This window comes from Felis catus, chromosome B1 (genome assembly GCF_018350175.1).
Source record: "Felis catus isolate Fca126 chromosome B1, F.catus_Fca126_mat1.0, whole genome shotgun sequence".
In the NCBI taxonomy this organism is placed as follows: domain Eukaryota; kingdom Metazoa; phylum Chordata; class Mammalia; order Carnivora; family Felidae; genus Felis; species Felis catus.
In genome coordinates, this window is record NC_058371.1 from 142,606,604 (window position 1) to 142,631,651 (window position 25,048).

General features: G+C 41.7%; 1 protein-coding gene across 5 annotated transcripts in view; it reads right to left on the bottom strand.

Annotated features, from left to right (window-relative positions):
- The window catches only part of SEPTIN11 (septin 11), a 94,805-nt gene that overhangs the window by 13,785 nt on the left and 55,972 nt on the right, over positions 1-25,048 (bottom strand). For 4 of the 5 annotated variants that reach the window (XM_006931045.4, XM_006931044.4, XM_011281732.3 and 1 more), the window contains exons 4-9: positions 18,695-18,881; positions 15,458-15,619; positions 10,584-10,680; positions 9,168-9,336; positions 3,207-3,339; positions 1,574-1,761 (exon numbers count right to left, since the gene is read on the bottom strand). In XM_006931045.4, the coding sequence (XP_006931107.1) occupies positions 1,574-1,761; positions 3,207-3,339; positions 9,168-9,336; positions 10,584-10,680; positions 15,458-15,619; positions 18,695-18,881 (936 nt within the window). Of the gene's footprint in view, positions 1-1,573; positions 1,762-3,206; positions 3,340-9,167; positions 9,337-10,583; positions 10,681-15,457; positions 15,620-18,694; positions 18,882-22,550; positions 22,698-25,048 lie in introns of those variants that run through there. The other variant, XM_019829332.3, reaches the window with a different exon arrangement.

A 25,048-nucleotide genomic window follows, 5' to 3' on the forward strand; every position in this document is an offset into this window, starting at 1 on the left:
GTTAGGATCAACAAGTGTATAGATAGTGCCAAATGACTTTCATTTCATCTCTGAATCTCTGCATGGGGAACGTCACCATGAGTGACTGATACTCTCCCAACAAGCACAGCACAAGGCACTTTCTTGAACTGGATTAGAATCTAGGCAATTGTTACTCCCAGAATTAATCCAGCATAAGTAAAGTTTCAGCCCTTGGGAGGCCTTGAACACTTGGGTCTGCACCAACCCCATAGAAATCACACCACATCTACATCAGCTACTTTCTATTGCTTAGAAAACATGCTTATTTCTTTGCTCTCTTGACACATTTTCTGCTGTCTCAGAGCTTGGAAAGTCAAAGGCATAATTTAAAACTCTCTCCGTGTATCACTGTAGAAGTCTATTGTGCTTTCTGCCACAGGCAGTGTAATGAGGTCCCTCAGGGGTGAGTCTGCATGCTCACCAAGACTAAGGACACCACCACTGTGCCCAGTCCCCCATGATAGGTCTCAATTACTGCGCAGATTCAATCCTATCTGCTCTATTTGTTAAAATTTAATTCTTTGCCTACCCAAGTACCAACATTTTTATCGTTTACTTAATTGTCCGCTTTTCCCCTAGAATCTCGGCATCTAAGGATAAAGAGCAAGAATCCTGAAACACATTCGGGGCTGCCTTATCGCTGCCCTAGGAGCACCGTGTGTTAGACCAAGCAGGGCAGTATCTGTGGGTTCGCCATCCAGCCGCCACAAAAGATTTCCTAGAAGGTACTGTACTGATCACTGTGCTTATTGTCAATCCAGTAGCGATTGTCATAAAACCGCACTCTCTAGTCGTTAAGGTGCTTTGATGTAGAGCTTCAAATCATGAGAGAATTTCAAGGCAGGCCCAAGTCTCCCACTGGATTCAGGCAGCCACTATTGGAGTATTACAGGAAGTGGCTACTTGAAGAGCAGAATCTGACCCTTTGGCACATTAAATCAAAGCCATATTTAAAAAAAAAATTTTTTTTTTTTTTTTGTATGGAGATAGGTGTGTTTTGAGGATTGGTGAGGGTGTCTTGACTGGAAGGGTATTTTGATCCCATTTCCACAATAAAACAATTCACCATCTTATTGAATTTAAGGGAAAACTTGTGGCCACTAGCGGTTCGTCCCGATCTTCCATTTCGGAAACAAGGCTTTCGGTGACCGGCTTATCAAGCCTCACGACACAGGATAGAAAAATTTTAACAATCATCATTTTAGGATGCCCTTTATCAAGAGTCATGAGGATTGTCTCCAGGGAGTAGTGAAGAGATATGGACTGTCTTCTCAAGAGTCCTAGTGTTGGTGCAGAAGATGCCACCGGAGACAGCAGGTTCCTCCAGCCCTGATTGCTTGGTCATGTGGTCAAGTGTTATAAATTAATATTTCTGTACCCTTTACAAATACTTTAAAAACCTGTATCATCTTCCCTGCACTGTAGAGAAAAGACTTGCATTTATCTTTCTGGTAACAGACCAGTTTCCAGTCTGTAAATGGGAAAAAGTAGAAACATGCAAGAGGAATCAATGGTTAGAGGGCCCCGATGCATGGGGGGGACACCCGCTTACTTTTTCTTATCCTTGTCTTTCTTGGTTTGCTGGGCCCCAGACTGCTGTGCCTGGGACTGCAGGAGCTGAGCCGCTGCCTTCTTCTTCTGGAAGTTGTTCACCTCCTCCTCCAGCTCCTTCTTCTTGTCTTCCACTTTCTTCTTCTCTTCTTGGTGTGTCCGCTTTAGGAGGTCAAACTTCTCATGGAGCTGGAGAGGAAAAGAGGAGGCCAAGTTTGGTGAGGGGAGTGGAAAGTTACAGCCGAAGATCTTCTGCATCTGTTCAAACCCCAAACATGCCTCGTGTTCCTGCACATGCTTTAATCCCACGAGGGAAGCACCGTCTGGCACTCCTGGAGGAGCCAGGCTGAGAGGGCAAAGATCACCCCTCGGAGCCCTATGAGCCTTTGAGATTTGGAGCCTGTGGCACTCACTAAAGGGAATTCTGTTCATTTTTATTGATAATAAAATACATATTCATTGTAAAAAGCATAAGGAAGAAAATAAAAATTATCCATGCTCCTAACAGAAATTATCCAAGTGGTAATGGTAGTTCTTTATTTCTGGTCCTTTTTCAAAATGTATAATATACATTTACTTAGAGACATACACAGTGACCACAGATGATGTATGGTGTTCAAATAATAAGAATATGTTGGGAGATTTCTGGCAAATTTCTTGACAAACCAAATTCAGAAAATTATCACAAGGCAGAAACAAAAGCAGGAAGGAAGGGAGGGAGGGAGGGAGGAAGGGAAGAAAGAATGAAGGAAATAACTCTTGCTAGATAATTCTAGATTTCCATCCAGCATCCACTTGGTATTTATAATCAACAACAAATAAGGCTCAACTTTCCTTTCTCTGTAGCAAAACTATACTGAGTGCTTAGCTATTTAAATAACCTCTAAATTTCAGTGGCCTTTATAAAGATAAATGAAAAGAGAATGATGAAGAAATTATTTAGACAATTTGGAAATGAATATAGCTATAGGTCATGCACTTGAGATACTCATTATCTGCCATCAGACAAACAGATTACTCTCCCTCCCTCCCCCTCTCACGCTCTCCGTATGAGATAAGTGTTATGCAGAAACCCATATGACCTTCTAGGAGGCAGTTAATCTGGCCCGGTCATGGGCAATGAGAGGAGTCAAAGGATGCTGGAGCAGGGAGAGCATGCCCACAAAGGAAGAAGATGCATATACAGATAGGGCATATGGAGACCATTACCCATCAGGTTGTGCCCAAGGGCCCATCCACTGTTTAGCTCACTGAGTTGGCTCATAGACTAAGACAATAATAGTAATAACAGTCCCAGAATCCCAACTCTTATGTTGCAAGACTTATAAATTAAGGAGATATTGAGCTACAGAGAACACGAGACCACGCCTGAAGACCTAAGGTCTAGTTTTGGTTTCAGCTCTGCTACTTACTAGGTATGTGACTGCATAACTCATTTAAGCTTTATGGCTCTCAGTTTTATCATCTGTAAAATGGGAATAATACATGACCTGCATCTCTTACCATGGTAGCTGCTCATGTGATAAAATATATGTAGAAAGTACTTAGGAGAGCATGAAGTTCTATATAATGTGAAGTATTAATAACACATCTTACTTATTTTTCTCTCACTTGAAGGAGGACAGATGGCTTACCTCTTTCTCTGCCTCTTTGAGTTCAGCTTCTTTCTCCTTCACTCTCATAACAAACATTTGCCTCATTTCTTCTTCTTTCTTCTGAAGTTCTCCCAGAAATTCATTTCTTTTTGCTTCGTACGTCTCCTGAAGACTATTCAAAAGCCAAACCAAGGACAGTGTTGTGAAGTTGAATAGGAAATTTCAGCTCATTTCTACTCATTGCTTCCAAAAAATAGGTAAGGCTGCCACTTACCATATCAAAGGACACATAAAATGGCACACCATCTTCTTTTGAGTTATGCAGTGATCAGAAAGACAAGCACATCAAGAGCCAGAGATGAGTCAATAAACACAATTTGGCACTACAGGGATGTCTTACTGGCTAAGTGTATCCTATCTCTATTCACACAGAGAAAGCCTGGGTTGGACTGGCTGGTATTTTCCAGATCAGCAAACAAGTAGACACCAAGATGAGAGTTATAATTTTAAAAAATGAAAGCAGAAGTGTAGGGAGAGAGTGCAAAGGCACTGGAGCCACACACACCAGGGTTTGGATTCTGGCCACAGCAACTTACTGACTGATCTTGGGATGGGCACAGACCCTACGCTTCCGTGTTCTCTGTGTAAGATGCAGCTACACCAGCATTTACCTTCTAGAGATAGGATTATGGGGATTCAGTGAGGGCAAAGTGAGTAAAGCATTTGATATGCCATCAGTGCTTAGCAAATATTACCCTTCCCCACTCACCTCCCTCCAGCCCCCAATTCAGAAAACAGACTCAGTGAACCATCTAGAGACAATAGTATATCTAAACATATTATAGAAAATTGCTGCTTTTCAAGTTATATTATCAATTGAAAGTAGAGCAGGGAAGAGTTTTATTTTTATCTTAAATCCCATCCTCCTCCTGACTCTCTACAGAACGTTGAGCCCAATATTTTAAATTGAATGCTAGATTCAGCTTTACCTCTAAGTCAGAACAAATATATTGGCAGAAAAATTGCTTTTGGTAACACAACTTAAGAAAACACACCCCCATACCTACACCTACACAGAGAGACAAGTGCTGATATTTGATAAGGTGCGGTTTCTAGTTCTCCCTTGCAGTCTCCCTAGAACAGCACCCGTTACAGTAATGCGAGTCTGCAGAATATCCATCTCTACCCGTGGGCTGAATTCATCCTAAATGCTGACTCCAAATTGGAGTGGATAACCTGTGGATAACCCCGGGGACCATGCAGAGCTGCCTCCCAGCATCCACACTGGTCCTTTCAGAAGGAGAAAAAGGACATTCAGATGGTAGGAGCAAGCATGCATGGAGTCAAACAGTCAGAAAACGTCTTCAATAGGATTGCTTATACTTCTATAATCAACACTTTTATTGGTTGATTAAAAATAAGTTCTCCTACCCTCAAGGGTGTCCACACTAACCCGTTAATGAACAATCAAGCACTTTGAGTTTCCAGAGGTATATTTAGCTTTCACTTATGAAACAAAAACATTTTGGGCCAATGTTGACATTGGCTAATACTAACAGCAATATTTAGACTTGAGATTTAAGATATATAGCCACGGAGATATAGAAATGTATTGACAGAACTAATTCATGGATTTGATTTTGCTTGTTAGCATCTAATAAACTCTTCATTACCAGTATTTAGATCAGAACTGCTGAAGGCAGAAGGTGACCTCTCCCTGCTATAAAATTTGGGGGGAATCTCTGTTTTTTGTTTATGATAATGAATAGATCTCCCTTTTCAAGGGAAAGGAGAATGAGAGCAGGTACTTCAGTTCAGACTTCATTCTGGTAATTCACACAGTGTAATTCTCTCTTTGTTACAATCTTCTGGAACTACCTAGTGAAGGGTATCCTGGAGAATAACACATCACCAGTGGTACGACGCAATTTACACACAAGAATTCACTAATCCTTACACACCCAATAAGGTAGGTATTACTATCTACCTCCCACTTCATAGACGAAGAAACTTGGAGACAAGTGTTTAGTAATCTGTCCAGGTCACACAGTGAAGAGTAACAGACCTGGGATTTGCACCCAGGCCATCAAGCTCAGACAGGAACTCTATCCACTGCACTCCATTGCACAGAGGTCTGCATGTTCCCCAAAACAAATGGGTCTCATGACCTGAAAACTTTGTGATCTCTTGAGAGAATAGTGGTAATTAAACCCTTTTTGTGACCTGACAAGAGTCAGGGGAAGGGGGCACTCTGAGATAAGGAATGGGCAGTTTGGACAGGGACTGTTGGGGGTAAAGTACAAAGGAGTCTCAGGAGAAAAGAATCAGGAACAGGATCAGTCCAGTCCCTATTGTGTCCTACATCCTCTTCCCTCTTCTGGCATCTTCAGATGCCAGCCGGAAGGGGCCAAGGTCTGAGGGAGGGGGACCTGGGTCCAGAGAATGCATGCTGCTCTGGTTGGGCTGAAGACCACAGGGCAGCAGGTGGTAAGATGGGCACAGGAGAAAGCAAGCTGACATGTGGGTAGGTAGGTAGACAGACAGATACACAGATTCTGCCACAGGACAACAAAGACACAACTCTAAATTGAGGCAGGTCAAGGACACCACCAGAAATACACTCAGTTAGCTTTACTGGCTCCAACGTACTTCCAAGGCTTTCGTACAGCCTCTTACTGTGTTTGTCCAGCTCCTGGTTTTGCTTCCTGCTGTACGATATATTCAGGTGATGGCTGCCCCTTACTAGCCTTGGCTTTAGAGATTACTCTGTGCTTTATAAACACAAGAGCAGCTTGGAGGACAAAGAGTGGATACCGGGTGCTCAAAGGAAGAATGGACCTCACTGTACACCCACAAAGAAATCCTCTGCTTTGGGAATATACTTATATTCCTCCCAGCTCACCCAAAATTCACACGGAAAAAAATCCAAGAGCATCTGGGAATGATGGCTTTGAAGATGAAATTTTCGGAAACCACTCAAATCAGCAGCAGCTTTTGCTTCCCCTTAATTGTGGTGCCCTTCATGCAGGGTCCCCTCACTGCACCCCTTCAGTGTGGTCCCAGGCTCAAAAAGTGCTGGGGATGCTGGAAATGCCTCAGAGGGAAAGTCTGAGACATCTATAAAATGTTGCTACTGCCAATGTCAGAGAAACTGCCTGTGGTCTCTTCCAGGAGTTTTATGGTTTCAGAGCTCACATTTAGGCCTTTAATCCATTTTGAGTTTATTTATATGCATGGTGTGAAAAGTGGTCCACTTTCATTCTTTTGCATGTAGCTGCCCAGTTTTCCCAACACCGTTTATTGAAGAGACTATCTTTTCCCCATTGCATATTCTTGCCTCCTTTGTCACAGATTCTGACCACAGAAGGGTGAGTTTATTTCTGTGATCTCTACCCTGTTCCACTGATCTATGGGTCTATCTTTGTGCCAGTACCAAACTGTTTCAATTACTAGAGGCTTGTAGTATATCTTGAAATCTGGGATTACGATACCTCCAGCTTTGTTCTTCTTTCTAGATATGTCTCCTCAGGCAAGGGAAACAAAAGCAAAAATAAACTATTTGGACTGCATTAAAATAAAAAACTTCTGCACAGCAAAGGAAATCAACAAAATGGCAAGGTAACCTACTGAACGGGAGAAAATATTTTGCAAATGAAATAGCTGATAAGGCAGAGGACCTGAATAGATATTTTTCCAAAGAAGACATACAGACATACAGACGAAAAGATGCTCAATATTACTAATCATCAGGGAAATACAAATCAAAATCACAATGAGATATCACCTTATGCTTTTCAAAATGGCTAATATCAAAAAGACAAGAAATAATAAGCAGTGGTGTGGACGTGGAGAAAAGAGAACCCTCATGCACTTTTGGTGGGAATGTAAACTGGTGCGACCACTGTGGAGAACGGTACGGAGATTCTTCAAAAAATTAAAAATAGAAATACCATATAATCTAGCAATTCTACTACTGAATATTTACCTAAAGAAGATAAAAATATTAGTTTGAAAAGATATGTGTACCTTATGTTTATTGCAGCATTATTTGTAATAGTCAAGATATGGAAGGAACCTGAGCACCCATCAATAAATGGGTGGATACAGAAAATGTGGCATGTATACACAATGGAATATTGCTCAGCTTATAAAAAAAAGAATGAGATAGGGGCACCTGGGTGGCTCAGTCGGTTAAGCGGCTGACTTCGGCTCAGGTCATGATCTCACAGTCCGCGAGTTCAAGCCCTGCGTCGGGCTCTGTGCTGACAGCTCAGAGCCTGGAGCCTGTTTCAGATTCTGGGTCTCCCTCTCTCTGACCCTCCCCTGTTCATGCTCTGTCTCTCCCTGTCTCAAAAATAAATAAAACGTTAAAAAAAAAAAAAAAAAAAGAATGAGATATTGCTATTTGTGACAACATGGATAGACCCAGAGGATATTATGCTAAGTGAAATAAGTTGAGCAGAGAAAGACAAATACCATATGGTTTCATTTATATGTGGAATCTAAAAAAAATAATAAACGAACAAAGCAACAAACAAGCAAACAAAAACCAGACCCTTAAATATAAAGAACAAACTGGTGGTTGCCAGAGGGGAGGTGGATCAGGGGAATGGGTGTAATAGGTAAAGAGGATTAAGAGGTACAAACTTCCAGTTAATACAATAAGTAAGTCATGGAGATGACAAGTACAGCATGGGCAATATAATCAATGATATTGTAATAATGTTGTTTGGTGACAGACAGTGACCACTGAGGAAGGTACAGAATTACTGAATCACTGTGTTGTACATCTGAAACGAATATAATACTGTATGTTAATTATACCTCAATAAAAAAAAATAAACATAGTGAGATGTAAAAACAAAACAAAACAAAACAAAACAAAACAAAACAAAACAAAACAAAACAAAACGGAAACCTTAGGCCAGAAGAAATGGAACCAAATGGGACATGGAAGATGTGTGAATAAAGCATATCCTCTACAAGTCAAAAGGCCTGGACAACATCTGCCATCATCCTGAAGTCCCTGAAGTGAGCAAGGCCAGAGCAGGAGGCTGGACCCAGCTTGGCCAGGCCTTCAAGAGCCCTGCTGGACCTACCCAGCAACACCTCCTTCTGGTGGGCAGTTACCCTGCGCTTGCAGGAGGTATTTTAATTTAAATGCCAAAAACAGAGACATCAGAAGACCAAGGAACGGCAGCCCCTAATCATGCCCAGGCACACCTCACATCACCTCAACTGAAATCTCCATTAAGACCGAGTGTGGGCCCAGTTTGGACAAAGCAATCCTCTTCTGGGCCCACAGGTGGCAAACCTGGCCTGGTGGCCCTGCCTTCCCTCCCCACTGTGTGGCCAAGGTACTCAGCCCCTGCCGCCCCTCCCCCACGGCCTAGGTTCTGACAGCAGCTGGGCCTTTGCTAGGCAGCTAATTCTGCATTAATTCCCCCCTTCACATTTTGCTACTTCATCTCCATCCATCGATGATGTGGGAAAACACACAAGAAACTTTCTACAAGTTATTCCCTTTCTTCCTCATTAGTTGTTAGCATTGGACTGAAACACAAAGAGCTGATAAGAGTCCTGGGAAGTGAAACCTGGCTGGCAACCATGAACGAACGGAGCAAACTGTACTGAGAGGCCACACCTCTGTAAATGCCTAGACCAGGCTCTGTGCCTCTGTGAGTATAATGATTAAGAGCAGGGGTTCAAAACTCACTCCATCACTTCCTACTTGTAGGACCTTGGGTAGGTTGCTTACACTTTCAGTGCCTTAGTTTCCTCATCTGTAAAATGAGGATGGCAATGACATCATCTACATCGCTTAGTTGAGATAATACCAATAAAGTGGTTATCGCAATGCCTGGCAATTATGCTTACTAACGTGTCCCCACCAGGTCCCTCAATCACTGCTATCTCAATCCGACAAGCATTTTGGTGATGGAACAACACACCATTCAAGCCACTGTCTGGGAAACAGCTGATTGCTAGGTGCCCTCATACCTGAAGGGCTTGCTGTCAGGGTCAGTGTCCTTGAACCCCATCTCCTCAAGCTTACAGCGCCGATACAGTTCATAATGGCGGGTGTGAGTCTGTTCTCGCAAATCTTCCATGTTCACGCGGATCAGCATCTCCCGAAGTTTCACAAAATCACAGTGGTTTTCATTCTCAACTGCAAGAGATGGGAAGGTGGAAGCGGCTATCAGCAATGACATCCCTAAAAATCTGAAGTGACACTTTCAAAAAGTTATCACCATCGCTCCTGAAATCTCAAAGCTGTGTGAAGACCCTTCACTTAATTTGCCTTACATTCCCAACGAGGACAAGATTTTCGACAATGTGGACCATAATGTTGATGACCACAGTGATTGCAGAGTGCCTGCTCAGGGCAGGGCATTGCAAGAGGAACTTTATAAATATTGTCTTTATCCTTCAGAACAATTCTGCCAAGTAGGCATTGTGACTCTCGTCTTGTAGATGCAGAAGCAAGGCTTTGATAAGGAAGCTGACTTCCTGAGTACTGGGAGCAGAGTCTACGTTCAAACACAACATCTGGCTGCAAAGCCAGGTCTATTTCCACTACTCCGTGCCCCCTGGAAGTATACAAGGCAGGTTCTACATACCACTTCCTTTAATTTCATCAATACTATGAAAAAAGCTTTATTGTAAAGAAATAGGTAAGATTCATAAAAATTGTAATTTTCTTAGAGATCTGAAAGGTACAATTTCTTTTCCCTTCTCACAGATTTATTGCCTTTATTCAGAAAAAAAGAAAAGGGGGACTGATAGATCTTAAACTAATGAAGAAACTTTCTATAGCTATCCTACTTAACCTATAGCATCAGATGTCCTCCCTCAAAACACACAAAGGCAGGAAAATAGGGTCCTTGCCTATCAAAGTGACATATGGGAAGCTTCTTCAGGTCAGAGACTATGATCATGTCTCCCAGCACCAAATAGGTCATAATTCTCAGATAACCACTGAGATGACATTTAATTGGAAGACAGGTTTTCCAGAGATAATGGAGAAACAAGTAACTTCTTGTTTACAAGAAACCTTTTGCAGCTTTCTTATTATACTTTGCTGATGAAACTGATATGAAAGTTGTTGAAACTTCTAGGAAAGAGCTCTTTTCTACCAGGAATTTATACTCAATTTGCCACACAAGCCAACATTCTTGAGGGGCTGCCTCACCGGAAGTAGGGCACTGTGGTCACTTCTCCCCACCATCTACCTACTTGGTCACAGGGTCTTGCTTCCTCACTTCACAACTGCCATGTGTACAACCCTCCCTTCGTCCTGCCTTTGGTTGAGGACCTCCCCCAAAACATCCCCAAACAGGGCAGAGAGAGAAGAAGCGAGAACAGTCACCACAGGAGTTAAATGTGGAGACCCCCTTCCCCCTAATGTGCACATACCCTGCACCACACCCCAGGGGTACTGCCTGGCCTTCGCCATCTTGTTGCCGATCTTCACCTCTTCAGTGCTGCCGACCACAGCAAACGGGAGATGGACCTGAGAAGCAACACAAGGACAGAGTTGTTACCTTCTCCAGGTCTTGCCTAGGCTGGTTCTCCACCTTGCCTAGGCTCCGCCCCTTCTGCCAGCCTCACTTAGTGAGGGGGAGACAAAGGGGAGGGTGGGTAGAAGAGGGAGGAAGCTCTGCAGGTCAGCAGAGGTGGGCTTCGTGTACCCCACCCCTCCTATGACCAAATATTGATTATGTGGTATGAGCTAGATTCAAAGGAAACCATAGGTGTCTTTGCAACCACACAGGAAGCTTCAGACACATGTTGTCCAAGACTGTAGCCGCTAATACATGTGGCCACTGAGCATCAGAAACAGGGCTTACAGGATCAAGAAACTGAATTTTAGTTTTATATACTTGTTTTTCTTTTCTTTTTTTTTTTTAAGTACAGTTATTTTGAGAGAGACAGAGACAGCACAAGTAGGGGAAGGGCAGAGAGAGAGAGGGAGGGAGGGAGAATCCCAAGCAGGCCCTGACAGCAGAGCCCCATGTGAGGCTCGAACTCTCAAAACAAGAGATCATGACCTAAGCTGAAATTAAGAGTTGGGGGGCTTAACCAACTGAGCCACGCAGATGTCCCACTTTTATTTGCTTTTAATTATTTTACCTTTGAACTTAAAAATATAACAAAATATTTTTCCGTGAAATAAAACTGTATTGTTTTGGGACTGCACTTCATTTTGCTTTAAACTTGAATTTTCTAAAAAAAAAACAAAAAAAAACAACAACAAAAAAAACTAGTTTACTCAATGTAGATGCAAACATTAGAGGAAAACTATCTTTTTGGTATTTATTTCATGTTGAAAAATTTTCAAGTGTGTTAGGAGTAATTTGGGTATGCTTCCAAATTGGGATATGCTGTAACTGTAAAATATACATTGGATTTCAAAGACTTACTATGAAAATATCTCATTAATTTTTATATTGATTGCATATTGAAATAATATTTTATTTTATTTTTTTTTTAACATTTATTTATTTTTGAGACAGAGAGAGACAGAGCATGAACGGGGGAGGGTCAGAGAGAGAGGGAGACACAGAACCGGAAGCAGGCTCCAGGCTCTGAGCCATCAGCCCAGAGCCCGACGCGGGACTCGAACTCACGGACCAGGAGATCGTGACCCGAGCTGAAGTCGGACGCTTAACCGACTGAGCCACCCAGGTGCCCCTTGAAATAATATTTTAAATATATTCAGTTAAGTAAGTTTTTTAATTAATTTCACATTTCCTTTTACTTTTTTTAATGTGACTACTGGGAAATATTAAATTGTTTGTGTGGTTCATATTATATTTCTAATAGCATTGCTTTACAGTTGGCCATTGCACAAAATTCAAATCAGAACTACATTTTAGCCCAAATTATTGGCCCAAGCCTTGCAACCCAGACTTCTCCCAAGCAGAGGTGGTGTTCAAAACAACTGACTATTTCACGTTGCTTTATTTGGTAGCTATGGCTACATTCTGGGAGTGCGGGTGGTGGGGACAGTAATTCCATCTTTTTTTCTCTTAAAATGTAAGAATAAGAAGATCTGAAATGGTTGTTCTGAGAATTATTATTTCAGTTCCTTGATCCACTGCTCTTCTACTGTAGGCAAGTTGAGAAAGATGAGAATATCCTACAGCCAAATGCTCTCCCACAGAGGACATAACCCTCAGCCCAGGATGCCCAGGTGGTACTTCATTTGCTGCTCAAGATACTTATATTCTCTGGCTCATCTCATACTCTATAGGAAGGAAAGAAAACACATTCCTCTCACAGACTCCAAGTCTGGAACTGTAATGTGTCCCCTGAAGTTGAGGAGCAACAGGGCCCCGCTGGCCACCATTCTGCCATAATGACCAAGGAAAGAGTCTTCTCCGCTCACACTGAGTGACAAAAGCAACTGCCTGTGAAATCTGTTTTCCACATATCATATGGGATTTCATCACCAGGAATTATTGGCAAGGAAGAGACTTAAAAAAAATTCTTGTTAAAGAACAAGATTAATTTCGGACTATCAGTTTGATTAATCTGACAAAGAGACAAAGAGCCAAGATTCATGGGTCTTTTTTCTAATGTTTATTTTTGAGAGAGAGAGAGAGAGAGAGAGAGAGAGAGAGAGAGAGAAAGAGAGAGAGAGAGAAAGAGAGAGAGAGAGAGAGAGAGAGAGAGAGAAAGAGAGAGAGAGAGAGAGAGAGAGATTGAGTGAGTGGGCGAGGGGCAGAAAGAGAGGGAGACACAGAATCTGAAGCAGGCTCCAGGCTCTGAGCTGTCAGCACAGAGCCCGATGCGGGGCCCAAACCCAGTAACTACGAAAACATGACCTGAGCCAAAGTCGGATGTTTAACCAAATGAGCCACCCAGGCATCCCCATGGGTAGTTTCTTTCCAAGAAATTTAACACAAATTTAGTTTCATAAGCACCCAAAATAATTTAAAAGGAAGGGGAGAGATATAAAGAGAACATTAGACAATATTCACTCATGTCATTTATTGAATCCTATGCTGAAGTTCTACAGCAGAAGAACCCCAAACTGAAGTTCTACAGCAGAATAAACCAGCGCTATCTCAGCCTGGGCTCTAATGATGCTGTAAAACAGGCACACTGCTCTGCTGGCACTGGAGCTGAGCTGCCTGCGTTCAAATCCTCCCTGCACGACCGATGGCTGGACCATGCCAGGCTGCAGTTTCCTCATATGCGAGTTAGGGATAATAATAGTGCCTACCTATGGGACTGGTGTGAGGATTAGATGTAAATAAAACCTCTCACGGTGGCTGGTGCACAGTAAATCCTCCATAAATGTCAAAAATGTCTGGTGCTATGATGACTATGAAACTCCCAGTACCCATAGCCAGAGAATTTTAGACGTGGGAGAGACCTCACATGTTATCCATTTAGATCCTGCTCCTGCAGTATCTAAATGAGTTGAGATACGGAATCTGTTGTCCACCACCTTGTGATGGGAACTCACTCCTTCCACAGGGTGCTTGCTGTGCTGCGGTGGCACCGATAGCCAAACGTTCATTTCTCGCTGGGCCCCAACCCCTCACTACCCTTCAGTTCTGTCGTTTGAATGAGAACAGTTACCCTCCGTCATGATGACCTTCCTTTCGTACCCCCTCAGGCCATCTTCCCAGGAAGAATCTGCTCCCCAGTTTTCACAAATTCCAGAATCTTCACGATCCTGGCCACAGGAGCAAGACAACCAGAGGTCACACAACTCCGAGTGTGACCACACTAGAGCAAAGTGGAGAATGGACAATCTCTGCTCTAATGGGCCCTTAAATTTTCAATTCATACAAACAGCCCCAGAGAAGGGAGAAGTTACATTTGCTTCCAAAGTCCTAGTCATATTGGGAATAATTTAAGGAAAATATTCCTCCATAAATGATAACAGTGCTATATAGAAAAGTCCATATGCTGAACTGAAGAAACAAGAAGGAGTTTTGTGAAATATCTCTGTTCTCCTAAATTATGATAGCAAACAACACAAAACTGGGATCAGGGTTGAAATCTCAGTGCTGCTTTGACCAAGCCATTTAATTCTCTAGATGAGCTTCAGTCTGAGTCCCTTTATATGAAATGTCCAGAATAGGCAAATGTCCAGAAGAGACAAGAAAGTAGAGTAGTAGTTGCCTAGGGCTAGGATGGTTAGAGGGTTGACAACTAAAAGGAACATGATTTCTTTTTCAGGTGATGAAAAGGTTCTAAAATTGGTGGTGGCAATGGTTGCACAACTCTGTGAATATACTAAAAACCACTGAATTGTATGCTTTAAATGGGTAACTTGTACAGTACATCAATTATATCTCAATATGGCTGTTAAAAAAAAAGAGTGCCTTCAGGGCAATTTAATAATGACTTCATTAGACACTTTTCATGATCAGATCTAAGGAAAGTAGAACACAGCTCAACCTACCACAATTTAAAAATGTACACTGACTTCTGCCACCAGCATACTTTTGAATCAATTTTTAGCACGTATTCAGGGGAAGGCAACTTATTTAATAGCTTCTAATTATATTTCACAGAAGCTAACGTACAATTTTAAGAATCCCAAAAGCCATCGTTGGTCATCTACTATGTGCAAAGGATGCTAGTTTTACTCAAGTTATGCATTCCCAAATGGAAAAAAAAAAAAGTATAGGAATTGTGGCCCAGAGATGAGCCATGTATCTCTTTGTGAGATAATACACAAAGAGGCAGTGAGAAAGATTCGGGCATCAGCAGATAGCATGAGGACACAGACATCATATCACAGGTGCACTTAGAATTGCTGAAGCTTTACTCAAGTTCTCTCTTGTTCTCTGCCTGTGACATGGAGAAATTATACCCTCAACTGCCAATTAACCTAATGATTCAGGAAAGAGTAGGGGAAACAGAATGGAGCGAAAGGCAGGAACCCATCACAGAAGCAAAAGGCAGGCAGGTGGAGATATTTCTGCCAACAATGGCAGAAACAAGCAGAGATCTATTTCCTTTAAGCTGCTTTGTGTGAGATGGTGCTGGGCTGGCATTCCCTTCCCAAGAGGTCTGCTGTAGAAATCCTGCCTGTTGGAGCAGGAAGGAAACTGGAGATAGGCTTGTCTAACTTTCCCATTTGATAGATGGATACCCTGAGGAGTAGGGTGGTTAAATGACTTGCCATAGTGGCAGAGCTGGGCAACACTAAAGAATCCGATTCCTGGCCCAGTGCTCCGGTCACTCTGGAGCAAGAAAATGCTGCTACCAAGAAAAGCTTTCAGGACAATTTCTGGTAGGTTCTTCCTAACTTGAGGACTTACACTCATTGTTGCATTAATCTCTGCCACCGTTTCTTCATCTGTGGGGAACTGATATATCTGGACTCCATTGCTGACTAGTTCACTCATGATCTTACTCTTGAATTTGTGCAATTCATTTTTGGCAATCGTGTCAGCTTTTGCAATTATTGGAATGATGTTCACCTATAAAACAAACATACCCATTTTTACACAATTCCAATATAAGAAAAATAAGACAAATGAATGAAACATAACAAAAGTTGTAAAGCTTCACTTAAAAAATAGATATTGAAAATAAGGCTTTGTGCCCAGAGGCAAAATTAAGAAGACACGGATAATCTTTTAGCTCCATCTGTGAACACTTTTACTTCCTCCCATCCGGCACTGACAGCATACTTGTAATTTCCTCTTCTGTGCTACCTCATTTTTTTTTTTTTTTTAACAGAGTAGAAGGAAGTGTTACTCTATGACAAATAGCAATAACAAAGAAGCCTATTCTTTGAATAACTAACCACTCCTTTTAGACCCCTCCCAGCTACTTAAAAAGCTTGATTTTTGCATGTTCCTCACAGTGCAAAGCAAAGACTGTGTTAGAATAGTGGAATATTCATCTCTATGCAGGATAACACCCTCTCTTTTTTTCTAATGACTACTAGGGGTAGAGAACCTACGTATTAACCAGAACAAAGACGGCTTCACCTACTTTTAAAGTTTTCAAAATCACACCAATTAATTCTTTTGAAACACCAGCTTCTAGCACATTACTTCTTCATGTCAGAATGAAACCTAGCGGCAAAGGCTCGCTTTCAGAGCATTGACTACAGAGACCAGGGAGAAGGCAGAGTTTGAAAAGAGTGGCAGAAAGCCCAGCGTGAGAGCTGAGGACACCCTCAAGCCCAAGCCTCAAACCCCAAAGTGGGTCATTCTCCCAACTTTGCCTAGCACTGCCCACACAGCACATTTTTAAAAATTCTTTTTTAAGATTAACTTTCTTCTACTCCCTGGTAGCCACAGAGGTTTCAGTAAGACACAACTGACATCTGACACCTGGGGCCATGCTCTCCCAGCTCAGGGGAAAGGGGGACAGACTCAGAGAGAAAGCCACACTAGCAAGAGATGAGGGAGTCCTTAGGGAGGTTTTCTTGGTCATGTCTGCATTCCTTTGCTTTTTTTATTCCAAGAGCCGAATCAAAACCCCTGATACACCACAATGAGAAGGCATGTGGATAGAATAACATATTCTTCACCTATTCCTCCACCCACTCCTACCTCGTCATGCTTGGGCTCATCCAGCAAGAGAAACACTAATGGTGGGGATATGTCTGGGTCAGAGCCCAAGAAACAAAACACTTCCCCGTTGTTCTTGTTGGTCATCATGTACAGAAGACCAGTTTGATCAGAGTAGATAGACGCCACAGGCAATTGAGATTTAAAACCTCTTTTTCCTCAGTGGCAGGTGCTTGAAAATCATTTCTGAAATTATATGTTTATGATATATATACTTAAGCACCTTAACTCTTCATTTCACTTGTATAAACAACCTTTGCAAATACCATTTTCAGATGCTCTCCAGCCCTCCATCTCTACAGGAGTATCGGTTCTTTAAAAGCAGTTTAACCTGTTTTCAGGGACTTTTTTTTCCAGCTGTGTTCATTGGCCTTATTTTCTTTCCCTTTTTAAACCAGCCCTACTAAGCATAACCCTTTGTTGAATATTTGCCGGGCTTGGTCCACAAACATGGCCTCAGTTAGGACACCACCTCCATCTCTGCCCCTCCCCAGCCCTGTTACCAGGGACACGGCAGCCTGGGGAGCCAGCCTCATGGCCCAGAGCCCTCAACTGCCTGCCTGCCCGTGGCTCACTGTTGCGGACACAAATGCATGAAAAGGATTCTATTTATTCTCCCGAGAGTCCTCCAGCTGCAATAGTCCCTTCACATCACTAGACCATTTTTCTGTAAACCAAGGTATCTGTGCATGCTGGAAGCCCAAGGAACCTGGCCCTGTGTCAGCCACTGCAGCCCATTTGGCGGCCAGTTCAGCCAGAGGCCTCGGGGACAGCTGGGCATCTGACTGCCCTCCATTACGTTCCTCTGGAGAGAAAGCATCTTTCAAACAGCATTGTTTGGACAAAAAAATAACACCCAACAAACCCCCCTAAAGATGATACAACTTTTTATGGAACTCCAAGGGAAGTTAAAAAAAATACCACAGCTTCTTTTTCTGGCTGTTTTCCTTTTCATTTGCTTCTTCAATTCAGAATATACTGCCTTCCATTTATTTCAAAATGAAAAATCAAATTAATTGTAAAGTACATCACTTAATGTTATCAAACTTATCAGTACCTTTCTTCAAATGTTGTAAAAGGAAGAGTTTATTAATGTGGAAAGCCCAGGTGTCAAACTGAAACCACTTTTTAAAAACATTTGGGTGCAATTCAGTTTTAAATCTAAGAAGCTGGACTGTCCTTATCACATAAGGAAAAAAAATTAACACCTTTTTTTTTTTCACTCAAAACTTCATATTAAAGCCAAACCTTTAAAACAGAAATTTAGAGAAGGTTTTAGGAAAGTAAACAATTTGTGACTTTATATTTCAATCTCCCTAAATTTAACCCTTCCTATGACCATTTAGATGTCTCCGCTATATAATTCCCCAACCTTCATCAGAGCATCCGCTGGTGCTAATTTAAGAACTAAAAATACTTGGTAAAGAGCTCCATGGTTTTATTTGTTTGTTTTATTTTGTTTAGCCTAACATCCAGAGGTTTTGAAGCATTTTTCTCACATTGCTAAACCCTATTGTTCTGTAAACCAGAAAAGACAATTATGGGGTTGGAGGAAGGGGGAGGGATGAATAGGCAAGAGCACAGAGGAGTTTGGGGGCAGGAAAACTACTCTGTATGCCTCCATGATACAGGTCTTTGTAGGTTTGTCCAAGCCCACAGGCTGTGCACCAATAAAAGTGAACCCTAATGTAAATAACAGACTTTGGGTGATTATGGTGTGTCAACACAGATGCGTCGACTGTAACAACCCATCAATGGGACCCATCGGGTGGGGGTGCTAACATGGGGCAGGGGTATACATGCGTCTCTGTACCTTCCTCTTAATTTTGCTGTGAACCTAAAACTGCTACAATATACTGTCTTGTAAAACAAAACAACTCCAATTACATTAAAAGAAGGAAATAAATCAGGGCCTTCAGATAAAGGTGACCCAAAAGGCAAGTGGATAGTCACCAAAGTGTCAGTGAGTACCTTGCTGTCCAGCTTTTTCATGGTGACTAGGTCCAGAGACTTCAGTGAATGGCCAGTAGGGGCAATGAAGTAGAGGCATGCGTGGATCCTGGTGTCGTGGTAGTTGAAGAGAGAACGTTTGATCTTCAATTCCTCTTGTAAGTAGGCTTCAAATTGAGCATCAATATATTCCACTATTGGCTTATAGCTAGAATGCAGAAGAATTTTTTTTTTTTAAATACATCTTCAAATCAGCATATTTCTAGCCTTCAACCTCTTGTGCAGCTCCATGCAGGCAGTCAAGTCTTCAATGGTTCCCTCTCCTAAGAGCTGAACTCCCAGTTCCTTACCTGGGCATCCCAGGCCTTCCATCATCTGGTCCCTGAACATCTCTCCAGCTCCTCTCTCCCACTTCCTCCTTGGCTCACCATTTCTGTCCCAGTCATCACACACAGCTGCCTTCATGACCTGGTTCATGCTAACCCCCTACCCGGAACAGTCTCCTTCCTAGTATTCCCCTGGCTAACATTCATCCTTTAAAGCAGAGATTATAAATATGTGAACCATGCTGTCACTTCCCATGGAAGACATTACTAAGACATTGTGGCATTCTTTCCTGCTGGGCCAAAATGGAAGTCTCAAAATCTGTCTCAGTAAAGTGATTTTGACAGCCTCTACCAACTGATTGGCTTTGGCGCACAAAAGGAAAGTGGTTTTTGATTTCAGGCTATGGCATAACCTAGTGGGAGCTCTGCCCCCATGCTTTGTCCCATTCCTCCAGAGATGAGGGCCCCTCTGTGCTCTCATCTAGCCCAGTGCTCCTGGGCCATTATAGGCTTCAAGATTATTTCCAAGTCTGAAATTTTATGATTTGAAAGTAAACTCTATATCCCTTTCTTCTCACCAAATCATAATTCAAATTTGTTTTGAATAATTATGTATGATTCTATTAGCAGACCATCATCATTAATAACATATTGGGAATATGCATTCAATAAACCATATGTTCTCCAAGGACTAAGCAGTACATTAGGTAGGTTGCTGTGGAAAAGCTATAAACTTTCAGGTTTCCAGGGACCTGCTCAGGAGAAACCAGTGTGAGCAGCAGTGAGACTGGGTTACTAGGAACACAATGGGTTAATTCTCTCCAAACCTATTACCTTGCTGAGGAATGACTTACGCTTTAAGAAAAATAAAAACCTTTCAACACTTTGCTCCCCCAACTCATATATTAAACTGAAATCCTTAAGGGAACAACAAATCTTTGAAATAAGGATGACGGCACACATTCTAAGAGAAAAAACAAACAAAACAAAAAACACATTTATAACCAAAAACCAAAAGCACTCAGAAAACGGTTTTTGATATTTTTCTTTGGTCATTCATTACAATCCACTGATTCAATCTGAGCAGACAAAAACTCTAGCGGTTAAAAGAAAAAGTAGGATACACCAGTAAGTAAATAGGACAAAAGAAATCCCAATAAATTCCAATAGAAAGAAGGAACAAGTGAGAAGTTTCTTCTATGTTTTCCACTTTCAAAATACAAGTGGGTATTCTGAAGCAACAGTGGTTAGAAGCATGGATTCAAGACAGATGGACTCCAACCCCACAACTTACAGGATATGTAACTTTGGGCAAGTTCCTAAACCTCTCTGTCTCCATTTCCTCATAAGTAACTCAAGGACAAAAAGGTACCTATATCAGAGAGCTACTGTGACAAATGTGTGAGCTAACATATGTAAAGGCCTAGCACATAAAAGATACAACTATTTCACAGTAATAATAATTTTAAAAAAGCAACAACTAAGAGAAAAGCAAGCCTGACTTTCGAGAAAGTTGGGGGTGGCAGGGAGGAACCTTACACTCACTCAGTTCCATGGTAACCATCCTGCTACTGTGCTCATGCCCTGTAGGGAAGTGGACTGGGCCACTCCACCGAGGTTCACCCATGCCAGCCGAGAGCCTGATCTTCCAGTCTCCTGACACTGAGGCATGTGTTTGGGGAACCAGGCTCTCTCTCCAGCACCCTCTTAGGAAAGGAAAGGAAAAGCAGCTCACAAGCAATTGCTCCTTCCTGCCTCACTAGTTCCTGATTTTTAGCTTCTCAGCACCTCCTCCCAGCAGTGGTCCACATAGGTTTCTGCTTTCTATTAATTTCCCTGTTGCCTCTGGTGTTGATTCTAATCCTCCAAGATGATAGGAGGTATAACATCTCTCCTTTTCCAGTGAGGCATGTTTTCTGCCCTAGATTCAATATACCCGAAGAAACTTTTTGTTCTCCTCTTATACCTTGAATTCCTTCTGCCTTCCCCTGTCAGGGAGTTCTGGCCAATCATCCAATCTCCGTTTTTTCCCTTTATGTCATCTCCCTAGAAAATTCCATTTATTCCTGTGTTCTACTTACCATCTAAGTGATGATAAATCACAAATTTCTGCTTGTAGCCCAGATCATCCACCCAAGTTTCAGCCCCATCCATACAACTGCTTACAAGATATCTGCATTGGCTCTTCTAAATGTGTCCAGGATGGGACTCTTCATCTTGCCCCCAAACCATCTCCCTGTTTTCCTTCGCTTGGCGAATGGCACCTCCATCCATACCAATCAGAGACCTCCTCTTCTACTTCCTCCACACAATCCAGCGTGAAATTCCACCAATTTTGCCTTCCAACTATTACAAACAAATTAAAGAAACGTATTCCAGGAGAACTATTTACCAAAATCATTATTCCCTGTGTTCAAGTCAGCCAGTGGTTTTGTATTCCCCTTCACAATCCTTTAAACAAATTACCTGCCCCTCTTCTACTCCTTTCCACTTCTTATCTACATCCAGTCATAAAGATAAGGAGGTTTAATCCCAATTTTGCCTTTTGATAGTTTCCATTTTATAGAAAAGACACCCATCTGGCTTTTGTTTGGCCAATTCCAACTTCTCTGGGTTTCAGCCATACAAAGCAGGGGAAAGTGAAGGAAGGCAAATCATATGCAGTATTTACATTCTCACATCATTTCCTTTTCAGGCATGGGGATGGTCCTTTTTACCCACGACTCATTTCTTTTCATATACCTCCAGCCACAGAATTCACAACAAAATACAGAGGTTGACCTAAAACTGATGGGAGAAATATTTTATGCAATGTTTTCTATCCACCCAAGTTACCCACTGACCATTCTTCCAAAAGAACGAATGGCATTGTTCAGAGAGTGACTCTCCATTTTACATACGGCCAGATACCTACCACTCATATATTTTTCTCTATCTTGCTGTTAGTGAAAGTTAGTTTTCCTTATCTCTCAACTACCTCCCCATCAGAAAGGTGGTAAAAACAGAAATTAAAGACCAAATGGTCCACTTCACTACTATTTTATAACTCTGATATAAAGATTTGGTGAGTTTGAGGAGTTCAATTATCCATGATTTTCAGGGCTAATAATCATCACAGTTAGCAATATGCCATTGATATTCTAGCTCCCATCTCCCAAATGTTGGGCAAATGAATTATTCTATTTCCAGTTCTATGACACAACTTGGTTTTCCTTCTCCAGACCTCTTTGCTTCTTCACTGGAAAGCACAGACAGCAAAACAAGGAAGCCCTTAAACCATGAAGAGTTAATCATGCTATTAAACATAACAGGAAACCTTACCAGATCTCTCTTCCTGCCCCCTTCTAGCTAGCTCAGTCCCAGGCAGATACTCATGCAGGAATGCATGCTGACATGACTGAAGCCTATATAAACAAGCTGGGACATTCTTGAAGTCCTGCATTCATGGCAGAAAAGCTTGCCTCATCCCCAAAGCAGTAAAAATAATCATGGGTTTAGAGAAACGGTATATTGCTTCCCATATGATTACATATCAATGCAAAAATGCATACCTCACATCCAATTCTTTTATGGAATCAGATTGTCCAAAAAAAAAATTTTTTTTAAGACAATAGTCACTTGGGTTTGGAGTCAACAGTGTCAACAATGCCTTCTGGGGCACAGAGTTCTAAATGCCATTTAAAGAGGTTATGCAACAGCTGTCAAGAAATTTCAGAAGAAAAAAAAATTTGGTATCTAGGTTAGGTTAATATCACACTTCCTCTCTTCTAAATCTCCTTGGAAACTATTATTTGACCCAAATGAGTCAGATAATTTCTTAAAGGGACCTCCAGCTGCAAATATGAGAATTGGTATTGTAGTAGCCACTTGGCTATTCAGTGCTGGCCAGTGAAAATCCACCAGGCTAAAGGAAAATCCCCACTTAGGGGACAGGCAATTCAGTAGCAACACTGAGGCAATGAGCCTGAGCGGGAAGAGCGCATGGAATCTTAGCAGCAAGATGCTGGCAGATGTTCTCATTCCTGCAGGAAGGGACCCTGAAAAGGTCCAGTTACTGCCTTCCAATCAGAGTGCACAAACATAACATTCTCTAACCCCAGAGAGAAACCTGTGTGGGTCGGAGAGATGGAGATACATCTTGCTCTGAGTACACTGTGATTGCCCAATGACCAGGAACCCTGGCTCTCTCCCCAGCTCCCACAATGCACCTGTGCTCTTTTTCTTGTTGCCAAGGCTTTCCCCTCATCTATTTCACTTGGCATCACAATCAGCCTTCAGGCAGTAACCTCTCCATCATTCCTTGGCATTGAGGTCATAAATGAAGAGCAATAGCCCAGCTGCAGGGTCTGAGCTTAGCTGTCCCCACCCCGCACAATGTACAGATAGTTCACTTTGACCAGATGCAAAATAAAATCCTTCTCACTACATGTAACAATTGCTCCTGTTATTACAGGACAATGTTTATTGAAGAGCATTTAAATTGCTCTATAGATAAAATAGAGCTCAGTGCTCAGCTAGAGAATGAATTAAATATTTCTTCCTAATTACTATGGTGCCCGTATACATCAGGGATACTTAAAATATCTCTAGGCAATACACACACATTCTAGATTAAAAAAATAGTTCAAGTTCCTCTTTACAAAACACATACATATAATACATACCATTTTGGAGAAAAAAAATTTTTAAAGAAAAATCCCTGGTACTAATAAAATTTCCGAGCCCTAAGCAAACATAACTTATTGATGTGATGTTTTACTCCCTTAATGTTGTCACTGCATGAAAATGTCTCTGGAAGCCTCCTTCTAGAATCATCTTTGGGCCTGGGAAAATTTTAACTTTCTCTGACTTCTTTTGAAAATGAATACAGTATTCAAAATAGTCCTAAGACACTTGATGTTGAGAATGATGAATAGGATGGATGATCTCGAGGAGTGTGAACAATATTTTGGGACTGAGGTTAACCAATGGGTTGAGCACCAGGAAGTTTTAAGATTAACAGCTTCTCTCAATAAAGGCATATAGCAACTCAGAGAGCAGAGTCAAACTTACTTGGCTTTATAAATTGAGTATGTGTTTTCTAAAAATAAAAATAAAACCTTACTGTATTATAATTATATCTTCAAGTTTATGTGAACCAGTTTTAATGAATGAATACATAAGATTGATTTACCAGGTAGTAGCCTCTATCTACACACAAACTATTGGAACAAAATTCTTAGAAAGTATTTTATTTCTTAAGCAGCTTAAACACATCTTTTCTTCCACATATATGGATTATTGTATACATTACTTTATTAGCTTAACAAACTCCACTGGATAGAAAGGGAAAGTTTAATCCAGCTGACCTCAATTCCCCATTAGGCTTGACTGAATCCACAATCGTTACTCAGACTCGATTTGACAATTCTGCACCAGGCATGCTGCCCACCCCTTTAGCAGCCTACAGAAAGACCCAGACACTTCACAGAAGACTCAGTGCCTCACACCAAGCACTCACATCAATAGCAAGATCTGTGCCAGCTGGAAATCAAGATTTTTCCAACAGATCTTCCATAAAAATGCTTTCTTCACTTTGAGGTTTTAGGAACTAGTACCACTTTGACCAAAGACATCAAAATACAGGAATACCCCCCTATTATTACCATACCCCTCTTCCAGGCCTTGCCTTTCAGGGTCCTTCCTTAGGCCTCTGCCTAAGAATAGGACTGAATACAGGATCACACGGGAAGAGACCTCAGAGATCATCTGGTGACATTCTCTTAAAGTGAGATAAATTGTCAAGGTCCCATAACCTGTCAATCTCAGAATCCAGGCTCTAACCCAGGTCGCCTAAATCCTGAGCTGTGGATTCTTTGGCAGAATCTCATCAGCTCTCAGTTTTCATTCAAAATCTGTAAGAATTTGGGGGTTAAGTCAAAATCCCAATGTGCCTCAGGGACTAGGAGAATTTGGCAGATGCTTTTTTGAATTCCTGACTCTTTAATGCCTTCTTATTTTGCAGAGTTGCAAACCAAACAAACAAAACAAAAACAACGCATTTCCCAGA